This window comes from Xenopus tropicalis, chromosome 1 (genome assembly GCF_000004195.4).
Source record: "Xenopus tropicalis strain Nigerian chromosome 1, UCB_Xtro_10.0, whole genome shotgun sequence".
NCBI classification, from domain to species: Eukaryota; Metazoa; Chordata; class Amphibia; order Anura; family Pipidae; genus Xenopus; species Xenopus tropicalis.
This window is the reverse complement of record NC_030677.2, coordinates 107,006,219-107,029,853: the sequence shown is the minus strand read 5'-3', so window position 1 is coordinate 107,029,853 and position 23,635 is coordinate 107,006,219. Positions and strand designations below refer to the sequence as shown.

Here is a 23,635-nt window from a genome sequence, read left to right as displayed (position 1 = left end):
TATATATATATATATATATATATATATATATATATATATATATATATACACATACATATAATATTTACATATACCTGTTAATTTAGTCAGTCAAGCACTGTTTAATGCATCTTTTTAGGAATAAGTACAGTAACTTTCATACCTGAGTAATAGGTGAAAGAGGGGACATAGTTGGAGACATCTGTTGTGACTGCTGCCTTCTGGACTCGGAGTTTAACGAAAGTGGACTTACAGGTGGCTGACGATGCTGTGATGATCCTGTAATTGTCCCTTGTGTTGTTGTCATTCCTGTGTTACAAAATTCATACATAACAATTACCCAGGACAGTTTCCTACCACTTCCCATACATTGCCCATTGACAGCTTAATGATTTCTTCTTTTAAATTGTTAAGTAGCTTTTTATGACGCCTGACTGAACCACTGCTATGTCAAGCATTTTCTTTAAGAGCCTGTGATACTACTTTAGCACTATATACTAGTTTAGATTTGTACCAGGGAGAGGCAGGGATGAGAGGCAGGGATTATGTCTAAAGCCACAGATTAATGGACCATTATAGGCCATATTCATTTACTTTTTCTTTCAGATTTAACTAGCACTTTGCAATCTAATGGCACATATAACATTGATTTTATTTAAGTTCATATTTAACAAATTATTTTATATTGTTTACTATTATTGACCTGTGTGTTAAACAATTTAAAGATTAGTCTACCAGATACATAACTAAATGTGTGCGTGTGTGTGCATATTTAATTATGTGTGTTATGGTATTTTAAACATGATGCTTGCATTGCCTTTGTACTGAATAAAGTTTTCAGAAATAGTAACAAAATAAATCCCAAGCTATGATTTAGGTCAAAAGACTAATGGAAAATAACATTCTCATTAGCATAGTGCATTTTTTAAGTCCTGCTTGAATACATTTTTGCACTGGTGCAAACTTAAAATGTCAGAATCAGTTTTCACTGGTGGATGGTTTGCAAAATATTGCAGATTTTTTACAATTTTATTTTTATTGCGCTACTATAATTGTAATTAATTGTATTGTTCTTTTAGGCTACTATTATCTACTGTGTTATATTAATACGTTATGCTTGGTACACTATGAAACTAATGTGTGCTATTAAATGGGACATATGCAAATCCAGTACAGCAAATAAATATACATCTCAAAAATCACCCTAACTAACTGGGGGAATGTAATAAATGGCACATAGTTTGCCCAGCCGTAGTAACCCATAGCAACCAATAAGATGTTAGATTTTGAACAGGTGACCAGTAATTGGTAAAAAGGTGATCAGACCTTTAGCAACACTTCATAACTTACATGACCCCCTTTGTCCCTAAATTAGCATTTAGGGTGAGGCCCTCTGCCACTGCTTATGGCCCCCCTAACCATTCCTACAATTTGCAATCAGGAAGGTTAAAAAGCCTTGTATATATATATATATTAGCATTTAGCATTAGCATTAGCATTTAGCACAAATATTATATAAAATGCTGAATTCATCACTTTTGTTTCTATACTTTTGTGTATAGATTTTGAGAGATCAAAAACCAATTTTTGCAGGTGATCAAACAAGAAAAGCACATTTTAAACTCTTGACCTTAAAAACTGTTTAATTCCTTCAAATAATCTAGGCTAAAAAGATGAGGTTTGCATACTGCAGCGGTGTCTTATTTCACCATCTGTGAGCACTTGCAAAACTGAAAGCAGGTACAGCTAAAGGAACTCTGGAAAAATAAAATCCCTTATTAAATGCAATAGGAAAAACATGCAGACTTTCAGTACCAATTACTGACTATCGGCAGTGAAACAACGAACCCAGAAATGTCAATAAGAAGCAACACATTTCTTTCTTGTCAACTGTAAAACCTCTAGAGAGCACATAGCAGGGAAAACCTCTTTTTATCGTTTACCACAAACAACCAAAGGTTTTTATGACATTACTGAAAAGCACCTCAAAGTTAATACTCTTATGATTTCTTAACATTTTCTTGGTTACTAAGGTAACAAAAAGAAAACACATTGATGGAAAGGGTTTTCAGAACTTTATAATTCCCCTTATACATAGAATTACTAGAATTAAATGTATAGAACCTAAATTAAAAATACTGCACATTAAAATGTGTAACTTGCAAAATCAAGTATTATGAACAATTCAGGATGCAATAATTAAAGAAAAATGTAATCAAAACAATTTGAAAAAATTATGCCAGTGTGATTGGCGGTGAAAATCCATTAGTCTCTTTAGTACGAACAAGCAATCGGCACCAATGCAAAACCATCATAAAACCTTGTTTTAGAGAAAAAAAAAAATCAAGGTAATTTTTTTTAACAAGTGTAACATGTAACATGCGCGCACTTGTCAAATTGTGTTTTACGTTTATGTGCAAAAGGACCTACTCAAAATTATATGCGAGTGTAAACAAAGTGTAAGTTTAAGTATGATTTAGTGTAAAAAGTGTGTGCATACCACCTACCTGGGTGAAGGCAGGCAAGCAGGCAGTAGACATGGAGGACGGCCGGCAAGAGGCCAAGATCTCTGGGGGTGGTGCTGGTAGGGTCAGGATGCAGAGACAACAGCGGACATGCGGTTTTCACGTGTCTGCTGTTGTCTGGGGCTCTTGAGGCATTCACGCCCCAGAGACCACTTGGTCTTAACCTTCTGCTTGTAGTCTATGGGCAGGGAAATGAAGGGGGAATTAAGGAGTGGCCCATAAATATGTTTTGCTCTTTGCAAAATGGCACTGTCTACCCATGTTGCAAGAGTAATAGGACAATAAACAAAGGATTTTGATGTCACCCAGCTGAGGTTGCAAGACACTTCAATCAGGACTATCCATATATTATGTTCCAAATATAAACCGTATTAAGTGTGCTACCCTTACCTATACACACTATAAATTTTTTATATAGTATAGATACTATGGAAGATTTTCTAAATGCCAAATTCAAACATGCTTTCTTATACTTTAGTAAAGAGTTAGGTATAAAAATGTGTCAAAGCAATACTTTTCTAAAAGTGTTTTTTTAATGGCATGTACACAACAAAATTGCAAGGTGCTTGTACAAAATGAACAGTACACGTGTATGTGGATTCTCCTTACCCGGACTGGCAGTACTGATACCCAGGTGAGTTAAATTGCTTGCTAGGTTGCCGGTGCTGTTAGAGTTACTCAGAGTTGGGAAAGTGGATTCCTCAGGGTCTAATGGAATTGGTAACGGTGAAGGAAAGTGGATGTTTGTCAAGTCAGGCAGAGATCCACCTGTATTATGTGCAGCGGGGATCAGGCTTGTCGTATTCTCCTGGTCACTTGATGGATATATGCTTCATAATAGGAGAAATGAGAACTGGGTTACACAATATTTAAGTGATATAGCAGAAACTGAAAGAACAGTAACAATATAGAATAAACATTGCCTTATATTAAATGCACAGAATAGCTAAAAACCATAGTATCAAAATACCTATAGTTTTTTGGGGGCTTTCTAGGGATTTTGGGGATGACATTAAGTGCGACTTTGATTAAAAATAGATCAAATGTACTATAATAAAATATACAATTCTGCCAATTTTCATTTTTGGTGTTAAGGACAATGTCACCACCAGTCAAACTCCACAGTATGCATTTTCACACGTAAATTTGCTCTGTTTGAACTGACAGTTGGATTCCATGTTTGTCAGTGCATAAAATCTGGCAGGAGCGGAATACATAAACATTATAATATAATTATATATAAAACACAGAGTGGGACAATGACCTAAAGGTCTTTTAAGAAACATCTCTACCTGCTACCTGTAACTTTCTGCTCACCTTTAAGGTTCCCTATGTTTTGGAATAATACTGACATAACTGAGCCCTACCGAGGATGCTTAATAGTCCCACAAGCAACGTTTGCTCGGTAAATGTGACATCAACGAATGTGAGTATTTTGGCCTATAAAGCGGAGAAACAAATGAGTTACGTAGAGACATGAGGTCAGGGCCGGATTTCTCTTCTGGGCGCCCCGAGGCTGCCCCTGTTGGTGCCCCCCCGTGCGCATGCGCAAGCGCTCACCCCCCCGTGCACATGCGCAAACGCAGCCGCGAGTGCGCATGCGCTGTTTAAACTCCCATACGGAGCAGTGGGGAGAGGTCTTGTGGCGGGGCGGCATGCCGCCCCTGAGCTTCTGCCGCCCTAGGCCCGGGCCTTTGTGGCCTCTCCACAAATCCGGGCCTGCATGAGGTCTGGGCTCTACTATGAAGGCTCTACTTTCTGCAAAGGCAGAGAAAAGCAATCCTTCCTCCATGAATAATTGTTACATTCTATAGAGGAGTTACAGAGAGGGTACTGACAAATTAAATTATTGTGTGGTATGGAAATAGTTGTGCTGCAGATCTCAAGATGTTGCAAAAGAACAGCAGGAGAGATTATTGAAGTGACTGTCCCATCAGTTCAAGATATTTTGAAATTGTTTAAGATGATATCAAGAATTGCGGCTGATCATTTACATCCTTTCTATAATCTTTTTGCTTTATTGCCATCTGGAAAACGATATCGCAGCATTTACGCTCAGTCACCTAGGTTGTACAACAGTTTCATTCCTCGAGCTGTATGATTCTTAAATGAATAGATGACAATAAAAAGATCTGAATCTGAAATTTATCATGAAGCTGAATAAGGACAGGACCAGATAAGAGACTTTCATATGCAGCTAGCTACATGAAAGAGACTGAGACCCAACTGCCACTGTGACAGCAACCTAAAGGCTCTACTCACTGCAATGATGTTACAGACAGAATCTGTTACCATAGTGCGAAAACGCCTGTTAACAAGTGCACATAGAACAAATTGTTTTATATACCATTAAAGGCTCTCATTCACTAATATAATTAAAAGTTGATCCATGATAAAACCAAATATTTCCCCCTATTGCTTGGTATCACAGCAAAAAGTGGATATTTTCAGGAAAAAAAGCAGACATCACTGACTATAAATATAGATTTTCTATCACTATCACAAAGTCGGAACAATACTTATCTGCTCACCAAGTCACTCTCTTAGAAATAAGTTTGTGTTGATGGGCAATGCTCCCTTCTAGCTTTTTGATGGTCATGTGTGCAAAAGAATGTATACGGACAGCTTTTAAGAAAATGTGCAACGCGTCCAACATACAGTGAGGAACACAAGTATTTGAACACCCTGCAATTTTCTCCTGCAAAGTTCTCCCACTTAGAAATCATGGAGGGGTGTGAAATTCACATTGTAGGTGCAGTCCCACTGTGAGAGACAGCATTTAAAAAATCACATTGTATGATTTTTAAAGAATGTATTTGCATTGCACTGCTGCACATAAGTATTTGAACAACTGGCAATCAACAAGAATTCTGGCTCTCAAAGACCTGTTACTCTGCCTTTAAATAGTCCACCTCTACTCCACTCATTAATCTAAATTAGTATTACCTGTCTGAGCTCTTATAAGACACCTGTCCACCCCATAGTCAGTCAGACTCCAACTACTACCATGGGCAAGACCAAAGAACTGGCAAAAGATACCAGAGACAAAATTGTGGACCTCCACAAGGCTGGAAAGAGCTAAGGGGCAAATGCCAAGCAGCTTGGTGAAAATAGATCAACTGTTGGAGTAATTGTTAGAAAATGGAAGAGGCTAAAGGGGGGCTCCATGCAAGATCTCACCTCGTGGGGTATCACTGATGATAAGAAAGGTAAGGAATCAGCCCAGAACTACAAGGGAGGAGCTGGTCAATGACAGACAGAAGAGAGCTGGGACCACAGCATCAAAGGTCGGTAGAACACTACGCCGTCATGGTTTCAAATCATGCATTGCACGGAAGGTTCCCCTGCTCAAGTCATCACATGCCCAGGCCCGTCTGAAGTTTGCCAAATACCATCTGGATGATCCAGAGGAGGCATGGGAGAAAGTCATGTGGTCAGATGAGACCAAAGTAGAACTTTTTGGTCTAAACTTCACTCGCCGTGTTTTGAGGAAAACTAAGGATGAGTTGCATCCCAAAAACATCATCCCTACTGTGAATCATGGGGGTGGTAACATCATGCTTTGGGGGTGCTTTTCTGCGAAGGGGACAGGACGACTGCACTGTATTAAGGAGAGGATGAATGGGGCAATGTATTGTGAGATTTTGAGCAACAACCTCCTACCCTCAGCATTGAAGATGGGTTGTGGCTGGGTCTTCCAACATGACAATGACTCGAAGCACACAGCCAGGATAACCAATGAGTGGCTCCCTATAGGGCATATCAAGGTTCTGGAGTGGCCTAGCCAGTCTCCAGACCTAAATCCAATTGAAAATCTTTGGAGGGAGCTGAAACTCCGTGTTGCTCAGCGACAGCCTCGAAACCTGACAGATCTAGAGGAGATCTGTGTGAAGGAGTGGGCCAAAATCCCTGTTGAAGTGTGCAAACCTGATCAAGAACTACAGGAAACGTTTGACGTAACGTAACGTTTGATGTAATTGCAAACAAAGGCTTCTGTACCAAATATTAACACTGATTTTCTCAGGTGTTCAAATACTTATGTGCAGCAGTGCAAAACAAATAAATTCTTTAAAAATCATACAATGTGATTTCCTGATTTTTTTTTAAATGCAGTCTCTCACAGTGGGAATGCACCTACAATGTGAATTTCAGACCCCTCCATGATTTCTAAGTGGGAGAACTTGCAAAATTGCAGGGCGTTCAAATACTTATGTTCCTCACTGTAGAAATACTGACCCTCACCATAGGAACTTTATTGTTCTCTCTTAAAAAAAAAAGTTTGGGTTCTTCTGCTCCATAGGTGACTTTCCTGCCTATAATATATGCTCTTCCAATTTTTTAATATATAGGTCTGTTATATTTGAAGGGAAAGAAACAAAGCCTAAAATAGCATTCTTTACCCTAACATCTAGCCCCTTCATTTAACCATTAGTCAGTGTTCAGCATTTTTTTTTGTCTTTAGTTTTTATTGCACGTGTTTCTGTTCAGGCCCTCTCATATTACACTTCAAAACAGATGTTTGGTTGGAGGGGAAACACTAGCAATCAGATAATTCTAAAATTACAAGCCTGGTAGTTGCAGAAAAAATATTTTTAAAAAAACATTAAAAATAAAAAATGAAGAATAATTACAAATTGTCTGCTGTCTACATTATAATAAAGTTCAGTTTATCATTAAAAAAAACCCTTTAGTGTGTTTTTGAGTTAACAAACATGCGGAGTAAAGTAGTTTTAAAATATGAAGGGAATATTTATCATGCAATAAACACCAGGAACTACTTATGGTTACACTACGTTACTATCTTCTTAGTCTGCTTGCAGTAAAAATCCTTATTTTGCTATTTTCACTAGATATAATGGCAAAGTCAAATTCAAGAAATCAAATCTATATACACAGGGATGAAGCACTACTTTCATAGCAGGTTACAGAATACTATGGCTGCTAATAAGCTGCTGTCAAATTTAACTCAAAATTCTGCAAGATCAAAAAACTGGGTTTCAGAAAGAATCTCTGACCAATGCAGCTTGAATGTTCGGTTTAAGATTAACAGCCAGGATTTCAGTAACAACATATGATAGAAATGATGCTTATCAGAGGAAATAATTTACCATCTGATTGCCTTGTTTTAAAAGAAAGTTATGCAAAAAACCACAAGATCAGTAAGAACAACTTGTTCTGCAAAAATAATAATAAAAAAAAAAAAAAATACGCAACCAGGGTGACCTTTCCCAAAGCACTGCACACTCCCCCCACCCAAAATAAGCGCAAACATAATTTTTTTATAAAAAAAAGCCTTATTTGCTTTAATACTTTAAGTGTTTTTAGCCCGAAACCTACCTGTCAAGAGGTTGCTATTGATTTCTGGCAAAAGCTCAAACTGCAGGCAATTCTCTGATGGCAGAAATTTTCTGATGGAGCAAAGGCCTGGTGTGACATGGGCCTTAAAGCTTACCTTCTTGTAGTGTATTGCATAAAATACAGAACTATAAAATCTATTCTTGCTTTTTTTATTTATATTTCTCAGTGTTACAGTTACTGTACAGGTTACTTACTTGATTCCAGGAACTTCACATGACTTCGGCCTTGAAGATCCTGTCTAAATAGAAGAAAACACAGTGTTCAGTTTTTCACAGAAAGACCCAGCAAGCAGTGAGGATTTTTCAAACTACCAGAAAAAGAATTCTGCATAGTCAGCCCCACTAATATAAAAAAAAAAAAAAAGCACTAGAACGGGCAGTCTTTAACTGACAAAGACTAGTTAAGCTGGCCATACACGCACCGATAATATCGTATGAAACCTTGTTTGTACAATATTCGGTGCGTGTATGGCAAGTCAGCGAGACGATGGATATCGCAGGAGGCTGCTGATATCAGTTGACTCGGGCCGGTTAAAAGATTTTGATCGGGAGCCATAGAAGGCGTCTGAGCAAAATCTGCCTGAATGGGCAGAAGGAGGTAGAAATCTTATTGTTTCTACCTCCTTATCTGCCGTTTCAGTCCTGAACGTTCGTGGCGGATTGGAACGACCGATGGTCGCACGAAAGATCACAAATCGCCACGTGTGTGGCCACCTTTAGTCTTAGAGTGTGGGAAGTATTATAATGGACAACTTTTCTATGCACCTTATGCAAAAGCTTATCTGTATGTAATATCACAGTCATTAGTGTATATAATAAAAACCCTTTAGTGTTACCACTGATTACTAAATACTAATAATATTTCAGTTAACTGCACGTATTTTATTATTATTATTTCCTGTTATTTATATAGAACTGACACATTTCTGCAGTGCTTTACAGAGATTATACATCATTCACATCAGTCCCTGTTACATTCACACACACAGTATGGTCAATTTAGTCAGAAGCCAATTAACCTGCCTGTATGTTTTTGGAGTATGGGAGGAAACTAGAGTACCCGGAGGAAACCCACACAGACACAGGGAGAACATACAAACTCCTTGCAGATAGCTTCCTGGCCAGGATTGAACTCAGGACCCTGATGCTGCAAAGCAGAATTGCTACCCACTGAGCCATCATGCTGCCCAATAGTAACCTGATCCTCCATTGAAAAAAAAAGTACAACTATAAGCAAGTGAAATAGGGGGAAAAAACATACATACATACTGGTACAGGCTAAATCAGGACTTCAGACTTTAGTTTTATGAGCACACAAGTGGTTACACACAAGTGGTAACTAGTAAACAAAGCAAACTGTGGAAAATGGAGTGCAAATAATTAAGCACTTGCTTTGACTTCTGCAAGTACAATTCATTTTTACATTTGTGCAAAAGATCACTTTTCTATAACCCATGGGAGTTCACGCAGAACCTGCACATGAAACATTGAAATGGTACAAGATGTATTTAAATACCTCAGGCAAGGGTGCTATGAGATCTTTGCCCAACTCTAAATAGGGATGCACTGAATTCTGGATTCAGTTTGGGATTCAGCCAAAATCTGACCCTTTTGGCTCATGCAATAATAAAGGAACTCACACGGTTGAAGTATTTTTTCCCGAGTGGGCTTTCTTAAATAATAAAAAGTTTGGCATCTAAAAGCTGGTATAGAAAAGATTTCTTATCTGGTAAACCCCAGGTCAATAATTCCAGATTAGATTCTATACCTGTATTAACACTATTTGTGCCATTTACATCTATTTTAAATATATAAAGTAAATCATAATTTATTATAAAATGTAGAACCAGAGATTCTGGAAAAAATGTAGACAAATGTTACTTAGGTTAATGGGTTAATTTGAACAACAAATCATTTTTCTAAGATGCAAAACATTTATAATTTATACATATTGTAATATAATGGTACATGGTAAATAAAAATACAAAAATGGTTATCTTCAGTGATAACAATAGTTAAATATGTGTAACTGAAGACATTATTTTTTATTTAAAATTTGTAGACATTACGAAAATATAATGGAAAACAATAAAATTCATGATTCAGGTAACAGAAGATCATGAGCAATAATTCATATCTAAGAATTAGATATTAATTCCATTATTCCAAATTTACATATTTTGGTTGCTGTGCTAGTGGATATTGTTTCAGTAAGCATGCCAAATTAACATATCTGTTGATCAGCTTAATCAACTATTATTTGTATAATTTTAGACACCCCCAACATTCCTCATACATGCACTTCTACATGTAAAGAAATATAACTGTTGTTGATGTACAGCATGGGGCACACAATCCAATAGCTACTTCTGCAAAAACTCACCAGCTCTTTAAATCATGCAACTACCTTTTTCGTGTCCCATCCTTGTTTGTTTAGTGTTTTATCTCCTTCCGAACTATCCTCCATTCCTGGTACGGTCAGTAACAACACTATTAAAGAAAATAAATGGAAAAAAATAAAAATACTTTGGTTTTCTTTTATACTCCAAAAAACATTCAAGCAGTGTTTATATATGTTGTTGCTCTATATAAGTCGAAAATATTTATAATTGGTATTAAGGAATTTGGGGAACATGGGGCCTTCCAAATGTGTTGTATTTTCATCATATTGCTGATATGTTTCCCTATACTAAGAACAAACACAAAAAAATCACTATCATTTGAAATGATGATGAAATATGCATTGTACAAAAAATCAGTAAACACAAATGAAGTGCACAATTCTACTGACAGTGAGGGTTAATAGTAAAATTCAGTGTTTACTAAAAACACATCCCAATGAGACTTTATTTATTTGGGGGGAAAACAGTCCATATTGGTAATTATGCTGGGAAAAAACAACAGTTAAGATCAAGGTCAAAAGGTTTTATTTCATTTCAGCTTACCTCGTTTTTGCTGAACATCCTGAGAGCTTCCTGTGAAAGCTTCTTGCTGGCTGGGATTCAGTGTACTTTGGTGCAAAGCTGAATCTGAATTCGTTCTGAAGAAAAAAAAAAAAACAAGGTAAGAATAAACGTTATTATAATTCACAGTGCTACCTTAAATAGCCTTAAAAGTTCACACTTACTAGCTTCCTTGTAATTAGCTAACTTAGTTCAAAAAGAACACCCTCCCTGTATCCCCTTTAGGGCAAAGACAGATGGGGCAATTAATTGCCATGATTTTTTAAATCCAGTCGTGGACACTAAATGTAATGGCGGCTTCTACCACATGGTACAACCTCACCACGACTGGGTTTTTTTAAAAAAAAAATCACTGCGACTAATGGCCCAGTCTGTCTTTGCCCTTATTATGACTGTTTTAGCTTACAGATAAGTAAGTCGATTATACAGATGTACGGCAGTCATCTGATTAAATAACTTGCAAGAACCTTGGGGATAAAAAATTGTCTTTATTGGACCTGTTTAGCTCAACAAATACATTAGTTACTGTTGATTAAAGCAATTGGCAAAAATTATGTTAGCACAAGTCAAATTCATTGAATTAATTTTAAACAAGGAGGTATACTGTCCCTTTAGGGCAAGGGCACATGAAGAGTAAGACTCATTTCTCTCCGCTTGCATTTTGTAACCAGGCGGAGAGAAGTGAGTCACATACTTTGTGTACCCTTGCCCTTAAGCTTAACATTCCTCTTTTTTCCATGCATTTACTAGGGGTAAAAACTCTTTTTGGTACTGGGCTTGCAATGTTTATTCCAATTTTATGAGAGAGCAATAATTGTTGTTGGGTTCCAAAGTCATGCTGTAAAATGCTCATATAAAAAATAAATGGCATACTTTCAGTATTCTATATAAATGCAGCCTATGATATTTGAAATATTCAGAAATACTGAAAATACGTTGCAAATGGCATGAGAAACCACATCCGATTATATTTAAAAATGTCTTTAGTATCAGATCTTGCTATCAAGTATGTCTCTATTAGTAGTGCCTTCCATCTGTACACTATAAAATATGCATTGCTGTTTTATGGCAACTCTGTCTTCATTTTCAATTCCTTTCTTATAATATGTAATTGCTTATCTATATTTTATTTTATAGAAATAATATAAACATAATTTCTGCTTTCCTGAAAGCCACCTGTGTGCCATTACCCTAAAAAGTAAACTTTTCCTTACATATGCCCTTCTAATAACCCTCCTACAAAATCACGTTCCAAAAGTAGTATCAAAGGATCACAGGAAGCAGCAGTAAGGCAAAACAAAGCCATGCTCCTGGTCATTCATTCAGTCTAAGTCACCTACTCGATTGCTGATACAGCCTAGATTCAAAATATTCAGTCACCTGTTATTACCCTTTTTTTAGTCCTGAATATGCTATGCACCAAGCACACTTATACAGCTAATTAAATATGGATCATACTAAAAGATGAAAATACAGAAGAGGACTAACCACATCACTGAACACTATGGTACCCAAAACACAAATTATCCTGAACATAAGTTTTATTTTATTTAACTGCCTTCTTTCAGAGTTTGCTTTTCACCTAAATGCATACCATGCCTAGCCTGGATACCTAGTATTTTTCAAAAAACAAAAAGAAGCCAGTATGCACTGTATGTCACCTAGGTTAAAGTCAGTAGACAGCTGTCCATAACAGTTCATGGCAAGGTTTGTATTCTTTAAGCATCTATTTTAAGCTGTTGGAATAACAGAGGAAAGAATTATCATTAAGCTGGTAAACAGACACATGGAGGTGATACCCTCTTGTCAACAAAATGGTAGGACCACCTTTAGTTTGCTTCAAAAATGGCAAATGCATACAGAATGATTTGGCCAGATGACCATGAAGCATTTTTCACCTATTGTTACACATTGACACCCCAGTCATTGTGGTATTTACAACAGAGATCAAAGAAGCCTAGAGAATGGACAGAATACCTCTCTACCTCAAAAAATCAGAATGCAAAAACTATGGAAATAGATGCATTTGTTTTAATGCATATTTCATGCACACATTTTACTATTGTTACCTATTTTTCAGGGATTGTGATTCAGGATGGGGTAAAAATAGGGAAAACCTTAGAATGAAGAAATAAAGGGGAAATTGTTTGGATTTCATATTTCCAATGGCACACAAGGCATATTTTGCCTTCCACGTTCAAGAGTGAGGCAGAAGAACCCAAATTTCCCCCTACCATTGTATTAAATGGGAACTGCCTAAACGAACCATTCTTGTTTCCCACTTGACACTGAACAGACCTTTACAGGGTTACACAGAAAACACAAGAAATGCACTCACCTTCTCCAGCTTGTATCAGGCGGGGGTGATAGATATACAGTTCCATAAGGACAACTGTCTACGTGATGAAATAAATTAAGGTGTATTCAGCAAAAAATGGAAGTTATTATACAGTGGAAAAAACCAACAGTTTCTGACCTTCCATTTATTTATAAAGGCAAAATATAAAAAATGTAATTTAAATGTTTAAAAATACAACTTTTTATGCATGAAGTTAAATTAGCACCTTCAGGTTCAATTCAGCAAGGTATACTGTTAAGCATAAAGGTGTTTAAGAAATGTATCTGCTTTTTTAGGCCACAATTTTGTGGGTCATACTTAAAGAGATACTGACACTAGAAATTAAACCTTTTTTTTTTACATCTATCATAACATTGTCCTTAAATGCTTATTTTTGCCATAAAAATATGTGTACAATGCTTTTACATTACCTATCTGATCCCCCATGTTTCTCTATGAGAAGGCTGCCATATTTGTGCAACAGGAGTCCGTTAGCATTAGAAGCAGTCAGTTAGAAGGACAGTCAGGTTGGCAAAACAGTCGGGTTTAGGAACTTAAAGTAACAACTTACAAAAGCAAAAAAGGATCAAAATAACTTTTAATGTACATAAATATTTTGAAGAGAAGTTTTTCAGTGTCAGTATCACTTTAAGAGTAGTCATGAGCAAATCTGTCCCGTTTCACTTCACCAAAAAGTTTGCATCAATGGGCATTTTTTCGCAGCAACAGCACACCTTTTTTTTTGCTGCCATTAGAGACTATGCCCATTATAATCCAGGTGTATTCATAATGAAACTATATCTTTAAAAGACAATGTAATATTTGACTACCAACAAAACAAGGATATTTGTCGCCCATGCTTGTCTACTGACAAGGGTCGCCTGTGGGGGGATCCCAGGCGATTTCTTTCTCGATACACTCTGTCAACCAATCCATGATGCCGTGTTGATCTGCTTGTGTCTAATCCAGAAGACTGAAAGGGGGTCTGGAAGAACATATATTTAATTGTTAGAATAAATCTGTGACATATAAAAAATAGGACTTGTTACTAGGGATGCGCCAAACCCATTATTTTGGAATTCAGCTGAACCCTTAATCCTTCTTAAAAGATTCAGCTGAATACAGAACCAAATCCAAATCTTAATTTGCATATGTAGATTAGGCTAAAGAAGCAGTAAAGAGAACCGTGAGTGTAGCATGAGGCAAAACATTTTTAAACTTCCGTACTTATATGACAAAAAGTCACGTGATTTTAAGAATTCAATTCGGTTCGGCTGGGCACACGGATTCGGCCAAAATCATGCTGAAAAAAGCCAGATCTTTCTAAATCCTGAACCGAATCCTGGATTTGGTGCATCCTTACTTATTACAGATTTTAACAGCTTAACTATTGTTAAACACTTATAATTATGCTCTTTTGAGCAGGGCCCTCTTTACCTATTTTAATATATATATTTACAGTTTGAGCATTGCCCTATGGGACCAAACTATACATTATGTCCTTATAAATGGAGTTTAGTGATGTCATCAGTTATAAACGGAGCTTAGTAATGTAATTAGTCACACAACTCACAAAACCTTGATTATAATAAAGTACCCCCCTGTTGTAAAATATGAGGATATTAGAAGTAGGATGCACCGAATCCAGAATTTGGTTTGGTATGCGTCCAGGATTCGGCCGAATCCACAGTCCTGGCTGAACTGAATACAAATCATAATTAGCATATGCTAATTAGGATTTGGAAGGGTTAATGTCACCGCATAAACACAGAAGTGTAAACCGTTAACCCTTCCATTAGCATATGCTAATTAGGATTTAGTTGGGTATTCGCTGAATCCCTTAACATGGATTCAGGGGTTCGGCTGAACCCAAAAAACTGGGTTTGGTGAATCCTTAATTAGAAGTCACCCCAGAGTTCCATGACCAGTATAAATATCCCTATATTTTACAATAGGGGGTATTTTATTCACTATACAATCTGTATTTTCAATATACACACCATTTAAAGAACAGCATTGTGGAATATACTTTCCATTTTTAAATAGGTAATACTACTACTACAAACAATAAAAGGAAGCATGCTAAAACTTTAAGTCCAAATAATTATTAAAATGTCACTGAAAATGTAAACCATTAGGCAGCAGAAGATCAAGAAAACCCCCAAATCAGGCAATGAGTTCGACACATAAAAAATCCTTAAAGGACATGTCAATTAAAAATTATTAAAGCTTAAGAAGTTATTTGTAAATGTAATTGCTATCGAAAGCAGCATTTGCTGAACTCCTGGTTGTTACTTTTTAAACAATGTTGCAAGTGCCAGGCTCCTCCAGCAAGGCAGGTCTGTAAAATCTGCTGCCTTGTGTTACATTGTTTTAAACGCCAGAGCCACCAGGGCAGGGAATACAGAAGGACAGACAACACTGCTTTTAATAGCAAGTATACATACACATAACTAAAAAAAAACATTACAAATATGTAATGCATGCATATTGCAAAGTTGCTTAGAATTAAGTTTTCTTTTATTAGGCAAAAAATTATTTTTGGGGTTGACATATCCTTTAAATAACTAAGGCTAAATGAAAGGCTTGAGTTTGATTCAAGTGGTAAATATGCTAGGAAAAAAAAATCAGAATTTCTATTATAAATACGTAATATCACTACCATCAGGGGCTGGCAAAAAAAAAAATCAATACAACATATGTGGCATTATAATTCATATACTTCTGTATCAAAGAAAATTGTGTTACTGCAGATTTTAATAGTTTTGTCATCAAGTACAACATCTGTCCTTAAAGTGATATAAACCCTTCTAGGTTTTCCACATAGACTCTCCACGAAGGTTAAAACTAGGGTGGAATTGATCAATATTGAAAGCAAGTGGCTTTGTAATACCTGGCAAAGTTTTGGCAGATTATACACTATCCAATGGTTTTCACTAGATTTCACACAACAGGCAGGAAAAAACCTCTGTTTTTTAACTCTGAAATACATGAATGTCATTAGAGCTCATTTTAAGCAAACAATTCTTATCTTTTTTTAATTTTTAAATGATTTCATTTCAGCTTCTGACCTCGGACTTACCATTTTTGCAAAACCTAAAGATCTGGTGTAGATGACATCTACTAGCATTTCCCAGACAATGGTTTCTGATAAATATCCATTTGAACTATGCCTTTAAGAGATTGCCCACCTCCAAATCAAGAAATTATTACAATTATTGGCAGTATGTGCAATATCTATAAAAGTTATTTCTTTAAAGATTAAAGGGGAAAGGTTTATTATAAAAAAAAAGTCACTTAAACTGTTCTGAATGCTTAATAAAATGAGATTTAAAATAAAGTAACCAGAGACGTTAAGGTAAGGAGAGCTAAAAAACCCTTCTTTTCTGCAATAAATGGTCAAAAGTCTTCTTAAACTGCAATAATTAAGTGTTTTAAAGGGGACACATCAACCAAAGAAATAATTACAAATAGTTTTCTATCATATTATTTGAGCAAAATAAGCACTACTTACACTTTATAAAGAACTTAAATTTTGTTTCCTTTAGCCTTGGAATTTACAATCCCAGCAAGCAGGCAGGCACCTCTAGAGCCAGGGCAGGTAATATATGATTGACAGCGCAGATATTTAAATACATTTATAAAATGTATTAATGTTTTAATAAATAAAAAGGGGCTGATTGCAACTTGAGTCATCAATTTGTCATACACTTTTGACACACAGCACTGTAAAGCATTCTGCAGTGGGAAAAATTTAAACCAACCATCATCTCTGTAACATTTAATTGAAGAAATTCAAATCGCCAGATATGCAGGAAATATTCGAATAAACACCTAAATATAAGAGGAGGACTGACGGTTACAAAAGAGGAAATCACCTGGTACCTCAATGACACTGAGCTACCAACCTTAAACACTTTAATTGCCCAAACGCTAGGCATTCAAGATTAGAGGAGACGATTTCACAAGCAATTGCAGGCTTTCCCCCAGGGAAAACCCCTGGCACAGATGGGATACCAAGCTTATATACCAAACACCACTTATCACAAAACTAAACGGTGCACTGGAGGGTCGGAAATTGCCACAAATCATGAGAGACACTAATAGTTCTCATACTGAAGCCTGATAAGGATCCCCTAGAATGCTCATCATACAGATCCATCTCCCTTATAAACACTAATGCAAAAATCCTGGCCAAAATTCTAGCCACAGGATTAAATGAGTGTATCTTACAATTAATTTCACCAGACCAGGTGGGTTTTATGCCTGGAAGGTCAACAGACATTAATATTCAAAGGCTTTACACCAATCTCTCAATAATGCACAACAACCTGGGTCTCAGAGTTGTTGTGGCATTGGAAAATAAAAAAGCCTTCGACTCAGTAGAATGGAACAACCTTAGGGCTGTAATGAACAGGTTAGGTATACCCACACCCTTTACCAACTGGGTTAAGGAACTATATAATAACCCTGTAGCAGGAAAAAAATTTATATCTTATCCACCTTTCCAATCTCCAAGGGATGTCTGCCCCCTGTCGCCTCTCATTTGCCCTTGCCATGGAACTCATCATCAATGCTTCTCTTAAAGAAGCGTTATTGATGTATGCAGATGCTACTTTGTTATACATAGCTAATCCCAAAACCGATCTCACCCTGGCCCGCAGATATATTGACACCCAAGCTGCCTACTCAAGCTTACATGTTAACAGGTCCAAGTCGGTACTATTCTTTATAGGTGAACCATCCTAAGACACCCCCCATCCATTTCCATGGCCCACAGAGCGTCTCTACATTTAAGTACCTGGGTAGAGGAATACGTGCAGACCTTAAGTATATAGAACTGAACTTGCTTCCCATCATTGAACAACTTAAGATTAAGAAACATGGTCCAGGCTACCATTATCCAAAATGGGACACACAAATATCTTTAAAATGTTTATGCTCCCCAAGCTTACTTATATCTTCCGACAATCTCCTATTATCTCATATAAATTCTGTCACAAACTCTGATGCCTAACACTGACCCTATACTCAAATCTCTCTACACACCTTCCAACCTACCAGGGAGGACTGGCGGCCCCCAATACCTTTCTATACTACATTGCAGCTCAATTAGTACACGTGTAGATGGGCAGCCCCTTCAAGAACCCACGCGGCCTAAGTCATCGGATCCCTAGAAGAACTCAAAAATCTTTTATATAGGGGAACTAAATACACTCTAAAAGCATCTCCCCCAATGAAGGCCACAGTGCAGGTATGGCAGTTAGCATAAAATCTCTTCCCCAAACTTTCTGTACAAATTTCAACCCACTCTGGTGTAACCACAATGTTCCTGAACACCAGTTCTGGGCCTCTTTTAATAAAAATAAATAAAATATATTTCAGATATTATAGAGAATGGGAAATTAATGGAATTACCAGAACTCAAGCAAAGGTGCTACCTTCCAAACAAAACGTTTTTAAGATATTTGCAGCTACCCCAAGCAATTGGTGTCCAATTAGGAAGACATCCAATTAACTCTGATCCACTGGGAATACAGTATCTGATCCATAATCCTGAGCTTCACAAACTCATATTCATTTAATACTGACTGGCGGCTCTTCACTGAACAAGTTGTATAACAAGTGGCAAACAGATATCTCTGACCTTACTGACAAGGACTGGCAAGAGGACTGGTAATCAGTACCTAGGGGCCAATTTGCAACAATTAAAATGTCCATACCATACTTACCTTATGCCACATTGTTTTTACAAAATGAATCCAGCCCTAAGACAAAACTTCCCCAGGTGTCTTACCCAACCAGCAGATTTTTTCATATGTTTAGACCTGTCCACTGGCTCAGAGGTTGTGGACAAATGTAATACAAATAATCCAGAATAAAACAGATATCACAATTCTACTTCACGTTGCCACTCTTTTGCTTGGTCAGGAGGAGGCACTTTCCTTTAAAAAAGCCAACCAAATCCTTCTGGGAACTCTCTGTATGTATGCCAAAAAGACCACTGCCTTAAAATGGAAGGCCTCTGGCAGTCCCACACTTCAGATTTGGGAAGGACCTTTTACATAACGCCAATCCACTACACAAATGTATTTATTTGAAAAGAAGCTGCCCATAGAATTTGAACATTTTGGGGACAGTGGATAGCGTTTGAAGATGTAGACTAACTGAGATTGGCCTCATACCCCACTTATAGTTTAGAAGAAGGGAGGTTCCATTTAAACATTCGGAAAGGATTTTTTACAGTGAGAGCTGTGAAGTTGTGGAATTCCCTCCCCGAATCAGTCATGCTGGCTGATACATTATATAACTTTAAGAAGGGGCTGTATGGATTCTTAGCAAGTGAGGGAATACAGGGTTATGGGAGATAGCTCTTAGTACTAGTTGATCCAGGGACTGGTCCGATTGCCATCTTGGAGTCAGGAAGGATTTTTTTCCCCTCTGTGGCAAATTAGAGAGGCTTCAGATGGGGTTTTTTGCCTTCCTCTGGATCAACTAGTAGTTAGGCAGGTTATTTATAGGCATTATGGTTGAACTTGATGGACGTATGTCTTTTTTCAACCCAACTTACTATGTTACTATGATACAGCATAGCACTCTCCTAAATTACAGCATTAATGATGACATGTACCTCATTTATTCTTTGTTCATTAGTTGTAACATTGAAAACGTTACTGTACAACTTGTATATACAAATATCTAAGAGGAGCGTTAAATGTTGCTTTACACAGCATTTAATAAACTATTACCATACTAAATAATTCAAATTGGGCATTTTAGGCAACTACTTTACCTACCTCAGTAGTCCATAATGTGTTAAATAATAGCCTAAATATTTACCTTGTATATACAAGTTAATTCTGGCTATAAAGAATATAGGTAGTGTACTAGCAACATCCAAAAATACAGCACAGTAAAATACAGTAACCGTATTTAACACTGCAAATGCTAAAAGTTTATAGAGAAATGTCAATATCAGCAACATGTACAGTTTAATTACTGCAAAATATAAATTACAGCATCTTTACAACACAAACACAACTAGAGAGAGATATATAGAGAGAAAGAGATCTAGTGAAAGTTATACCATCCATTATTCATTTATGTTTTGGCTATAAAATAAATAACAGACTTGATGCTATGGGATATACTCAACCCAGTGGGAATGTGAATAAAGAGATATAACATCAAAATACTCTCATGACCTGGCTATAAGTGGTATTTGCTTAAAGAATAGGTTGTAGCTTTCATTTTTTTTTCTGGCATGCAACTGAAACTGTGTGTAAGGGTCAATAACAGGCTGCCTGCAAGATTTCAACTATTGCATAGTATTGCATAGTAGCTGCGAGATTCTAAAAAAAATCTAAAATTCTAAGCTCGACAGAGAGAAAAATAAGTAATTATAAGTATATATAAGTAATTATAAAATAATAACAATGTAAAAAAAATTAAAAATGAAGCCCAACTGCCAAATACACCATACTAAAAAGTTGTTTTCAATATGTCAATAACCTGTTCTGTTAAACATTGGCCTTTTCACATTGGTCTCCTATGCAAGCTTCCCAAACTTAAAGCATACTGTTCAGACTTTGATGGTGTAGTTTTTAATACTATTATTACACTGTGTGCTTTGCAAATAATTGTATTTTTGGGAGTTTGAAAAATGGTGTGTGGGCAGCCATCGAAGTTCATTATGCATAATCCTGAAAATTGTACGAAACTTTGTTGCATGACAATATTTTTTCTGATGTGCTATTGCCAATACTGTTGCTGTTTGTCATTTTTCCACCTTTAATCCAACAATTTCAATCTGAATGCTTCAGGCAGATTAAAAAAATTAAATCAATGATGTATTTATTAATAGTCATAATAATTTGTAAGTTGACTGTACGAAAGTTTCAACTTTTGTTTTATTTTTATCCAAAATGTTTGACTGAGTTTTCTGAGAATTTTGGCAAAAGTTTTGCAAAAGATTATTATAAGATATTATTACAAGATATTATAATAGATTATAATAGATATTGCGGTTTCTCAAAAAAAAAATCATTAAATTTAAACCGAGGTTTATTTCCATGAATCATCTTTATTTTTTCCAAACAGAAAGTCCTCCTGCAATAATGTGTTTAAGTTCCCCTTAAAATTCTGTGGGTGAAAAATGTGTTTAAGGACAGGCTGTCACTGATTCTGTTTCTTTGTGTTTGGATATAAAAAAAACCTTCCATAGGACTAAATGGTTCTCATCAGTTTAAACCTGGCACAAATTTTTCACGAGAATTCAGTGAAATTCCAAATTTTGAAAGAAAAGAAACCAAAACAAATGTATACTGCCAAAAACACATGATTTTTAGCAGACTTAAGTTATGGCGATCCAAATTACGGAAAGATCCCTTATCTGGAAAACCCCAGGTCCCGAGCATTCTGGATAACCAGTCCCATACCAGTACCATCCCTACTATGGCTGTGATCTAATATAGTGAGATTACTGTAAAATCTTTGTTTTTGTTCAGAGGGAAAAACGCCATACCTTCAACAATGACGGCAAACTTTGGGAACAGAAAGAACTCACCTTTAATTTTGTTTTAAAATCTTTATAAATATGCTGGAACTGTAATCCAACAATGTTTGTATGTTGTCTGGGTCACGACCAGTCGAAATAAGGGTCGTACAGATGTTCTTAAAGGGGAAGGAAAGGCAAAGTCACTTGGGGGTGCCAAAATGTTAAGCACCCCCAAGTGACTTTAACCGCTTACCTTGTACCCCGGGCTGGTGCCCCTGTTAGGAGAAAATAGCACCAGCCCGGGGTACCTGGAGCGCAGCGCTTCCTCCTTCCACTTCCTAAACTGCCGGTGGCCGGGCATGCACAGTAGAGCGAAAAAGCCGACTTAAATGTTTAAGTTCGGCTTTTCACTCTACTGCGCATGCGCGCGCAGCGAAGCCGGAAGGAGGAAGTGCCGGCAGCTACCCCGGGCTGGTGCTGTTTTCTCCTGACAGCGGCACCAGCCCGGGGTAAAAGGTAGGCGGTTAAAGTCACTTGGGGGTGCCTAACATTTTGGCACCCCCAAGTGACTTTACCTTTCTTTTTCCTTTAAAGGGTTAGTTTACAATTTAACTCTACAGAAGATATACTAGACAACTTATAGATATACTAGACATTGTAAAATGGGGCATTTTTTTTTAAACATTTCTACCCCAGAAACCAGAGATTTTTTTTAACCTGAATTAAAACCAAATTGTAATTTTAAGCAATAAATCATATACAACACAAATCTACATTTAGCAGTTCAAAAGTTTCTTATTAGGGCCTCAAACATCAAAGCAGCAACTCTATAAAACATCACTACAGAAATTTTAGTTTAGGCTACAAGAGTTTGTGCACATTACTGTTAAATATTATTTTACATTTCTTTCACATAAAAGTTCAGTAATTTCATAACTCTAATAAATAGGTGGACTCTAATAAAATGGTGCTTGAAAGTTTGTGAAGCCTTTTAAATTTTCTATATTTTTTATGAATGTGACCTAAAACATCATCTGATTTTAAAACAAGTAGTTGAAGAAAACTTAGTTAAACAAAATGAGATCAGATGATGTTTTAGGTCACATTTATATAAATATAAAGAACATTTTAAAGGGTTCACAAGCTTTCAAGCACCACTATAGCTTTATAACAATCACAATTAACAGTAAACCTCTAGTTGCTAACAACAAGATTAAGGTTTAAATATAACTTACAGTGGTGTGAAAAACTATTTGCCCCCTTCCTGATTTCTTATTCTTTTGCATGTTTGTCACACAAAATGTTTCTGATCATCAAACACATTTAACTATTAGTCAAAGATAACACAAGTAAACACAAAATGCAGTTTTTAAATGAGGGTTTTTATTATTTAGGGAGAAAAAAAATCCAAACCTACATGGCCCTGTGTGAAAAAGTAATTGCCCCCTGAACCTAATAACTGGTTGGGCCACCCTTAGCAGCAATAACTGCAATCAAGCGTTTGCGATAACTTGCAACGAGTCTTTTACAGCGCTCTGGAGGAATTTTGGCCCACTCATCTTTGCAGAATTGATTCAGCTTTATTTGAGGGTTTTCTAGCATGAACCGCCTTTTTAAGGTCATGCCACAACATCTCAATAGGATTCAGGTCAGGACTTTGACTAGGCCACTCCAAAGTCTTCATTTTGTTTTTCTTCAGCCATTCAGAGGTGGATTTGCTGGTGTGTTTTGGGTCATTGTCCTGCTGCAGCACCCAAGATCGCTTCAGCTTGAGTTGACGAACAGATGGCCGGACATTCTCCTTCAGGATTTTTTGGTAGACAGTAGAATTCATGGTTCCATCTATCACAGCAAGCCTTCCAGGTCCTGAAGCAGCAAAACAACCCCAGACCATCACACTACCACCACCATATTTTACTGTTGGTATGATGTTCTTTTTCTGAAATGCTGTGAAACTTTTACGCCATATGTAACGG

The 23,635-nt window shown here is 36.7% G+C and overlaps 1 protein-coding gene across 3 annotated transcripts in view; it reads right to left on the bottom strand.

The window, feature by feature from the left end:
- crtc1 (CREB regulated transcription coactivator 1) overlaps nt 1–23,635 on the bottom strand; it is a 76,378-nt gene that overhangs the window by 25,517 nt on the left and 27,226 nt on the right. For all 3 annotated transcript variants that reach the window (XM_018097223.2, XM_002940206.5, XM_004915477.4), the window contains 7 exons: nt 14,010–14,147; nt 13,163–13,224; nt 10,807–10,901; nt 10,269–10,351; nt 8,057–8,100; nt 3,114–3,334; nt 143–288 (listed from right to left, as the gene is read on the bottom strand). In XM_018097223.2, the coding sequence (XP_017952712.1) occupies nt 143–288; nt 3,114–3,334; nt 8,057–8,100; nt 10,269–10,351; nt 10,807–10,901; nt 13,163–13,224; nt 14,010–14,147 (789 nt within the window). The remainder of the gene's footprint in view (nt 1–142; nt 289–3,113; nt 3,335–8,056; nt 8,101–10,268; nt 10,352–10,806; nt 10,902–13,162; nt 13,225–14,009; nt 14,148–23,635) is intronic.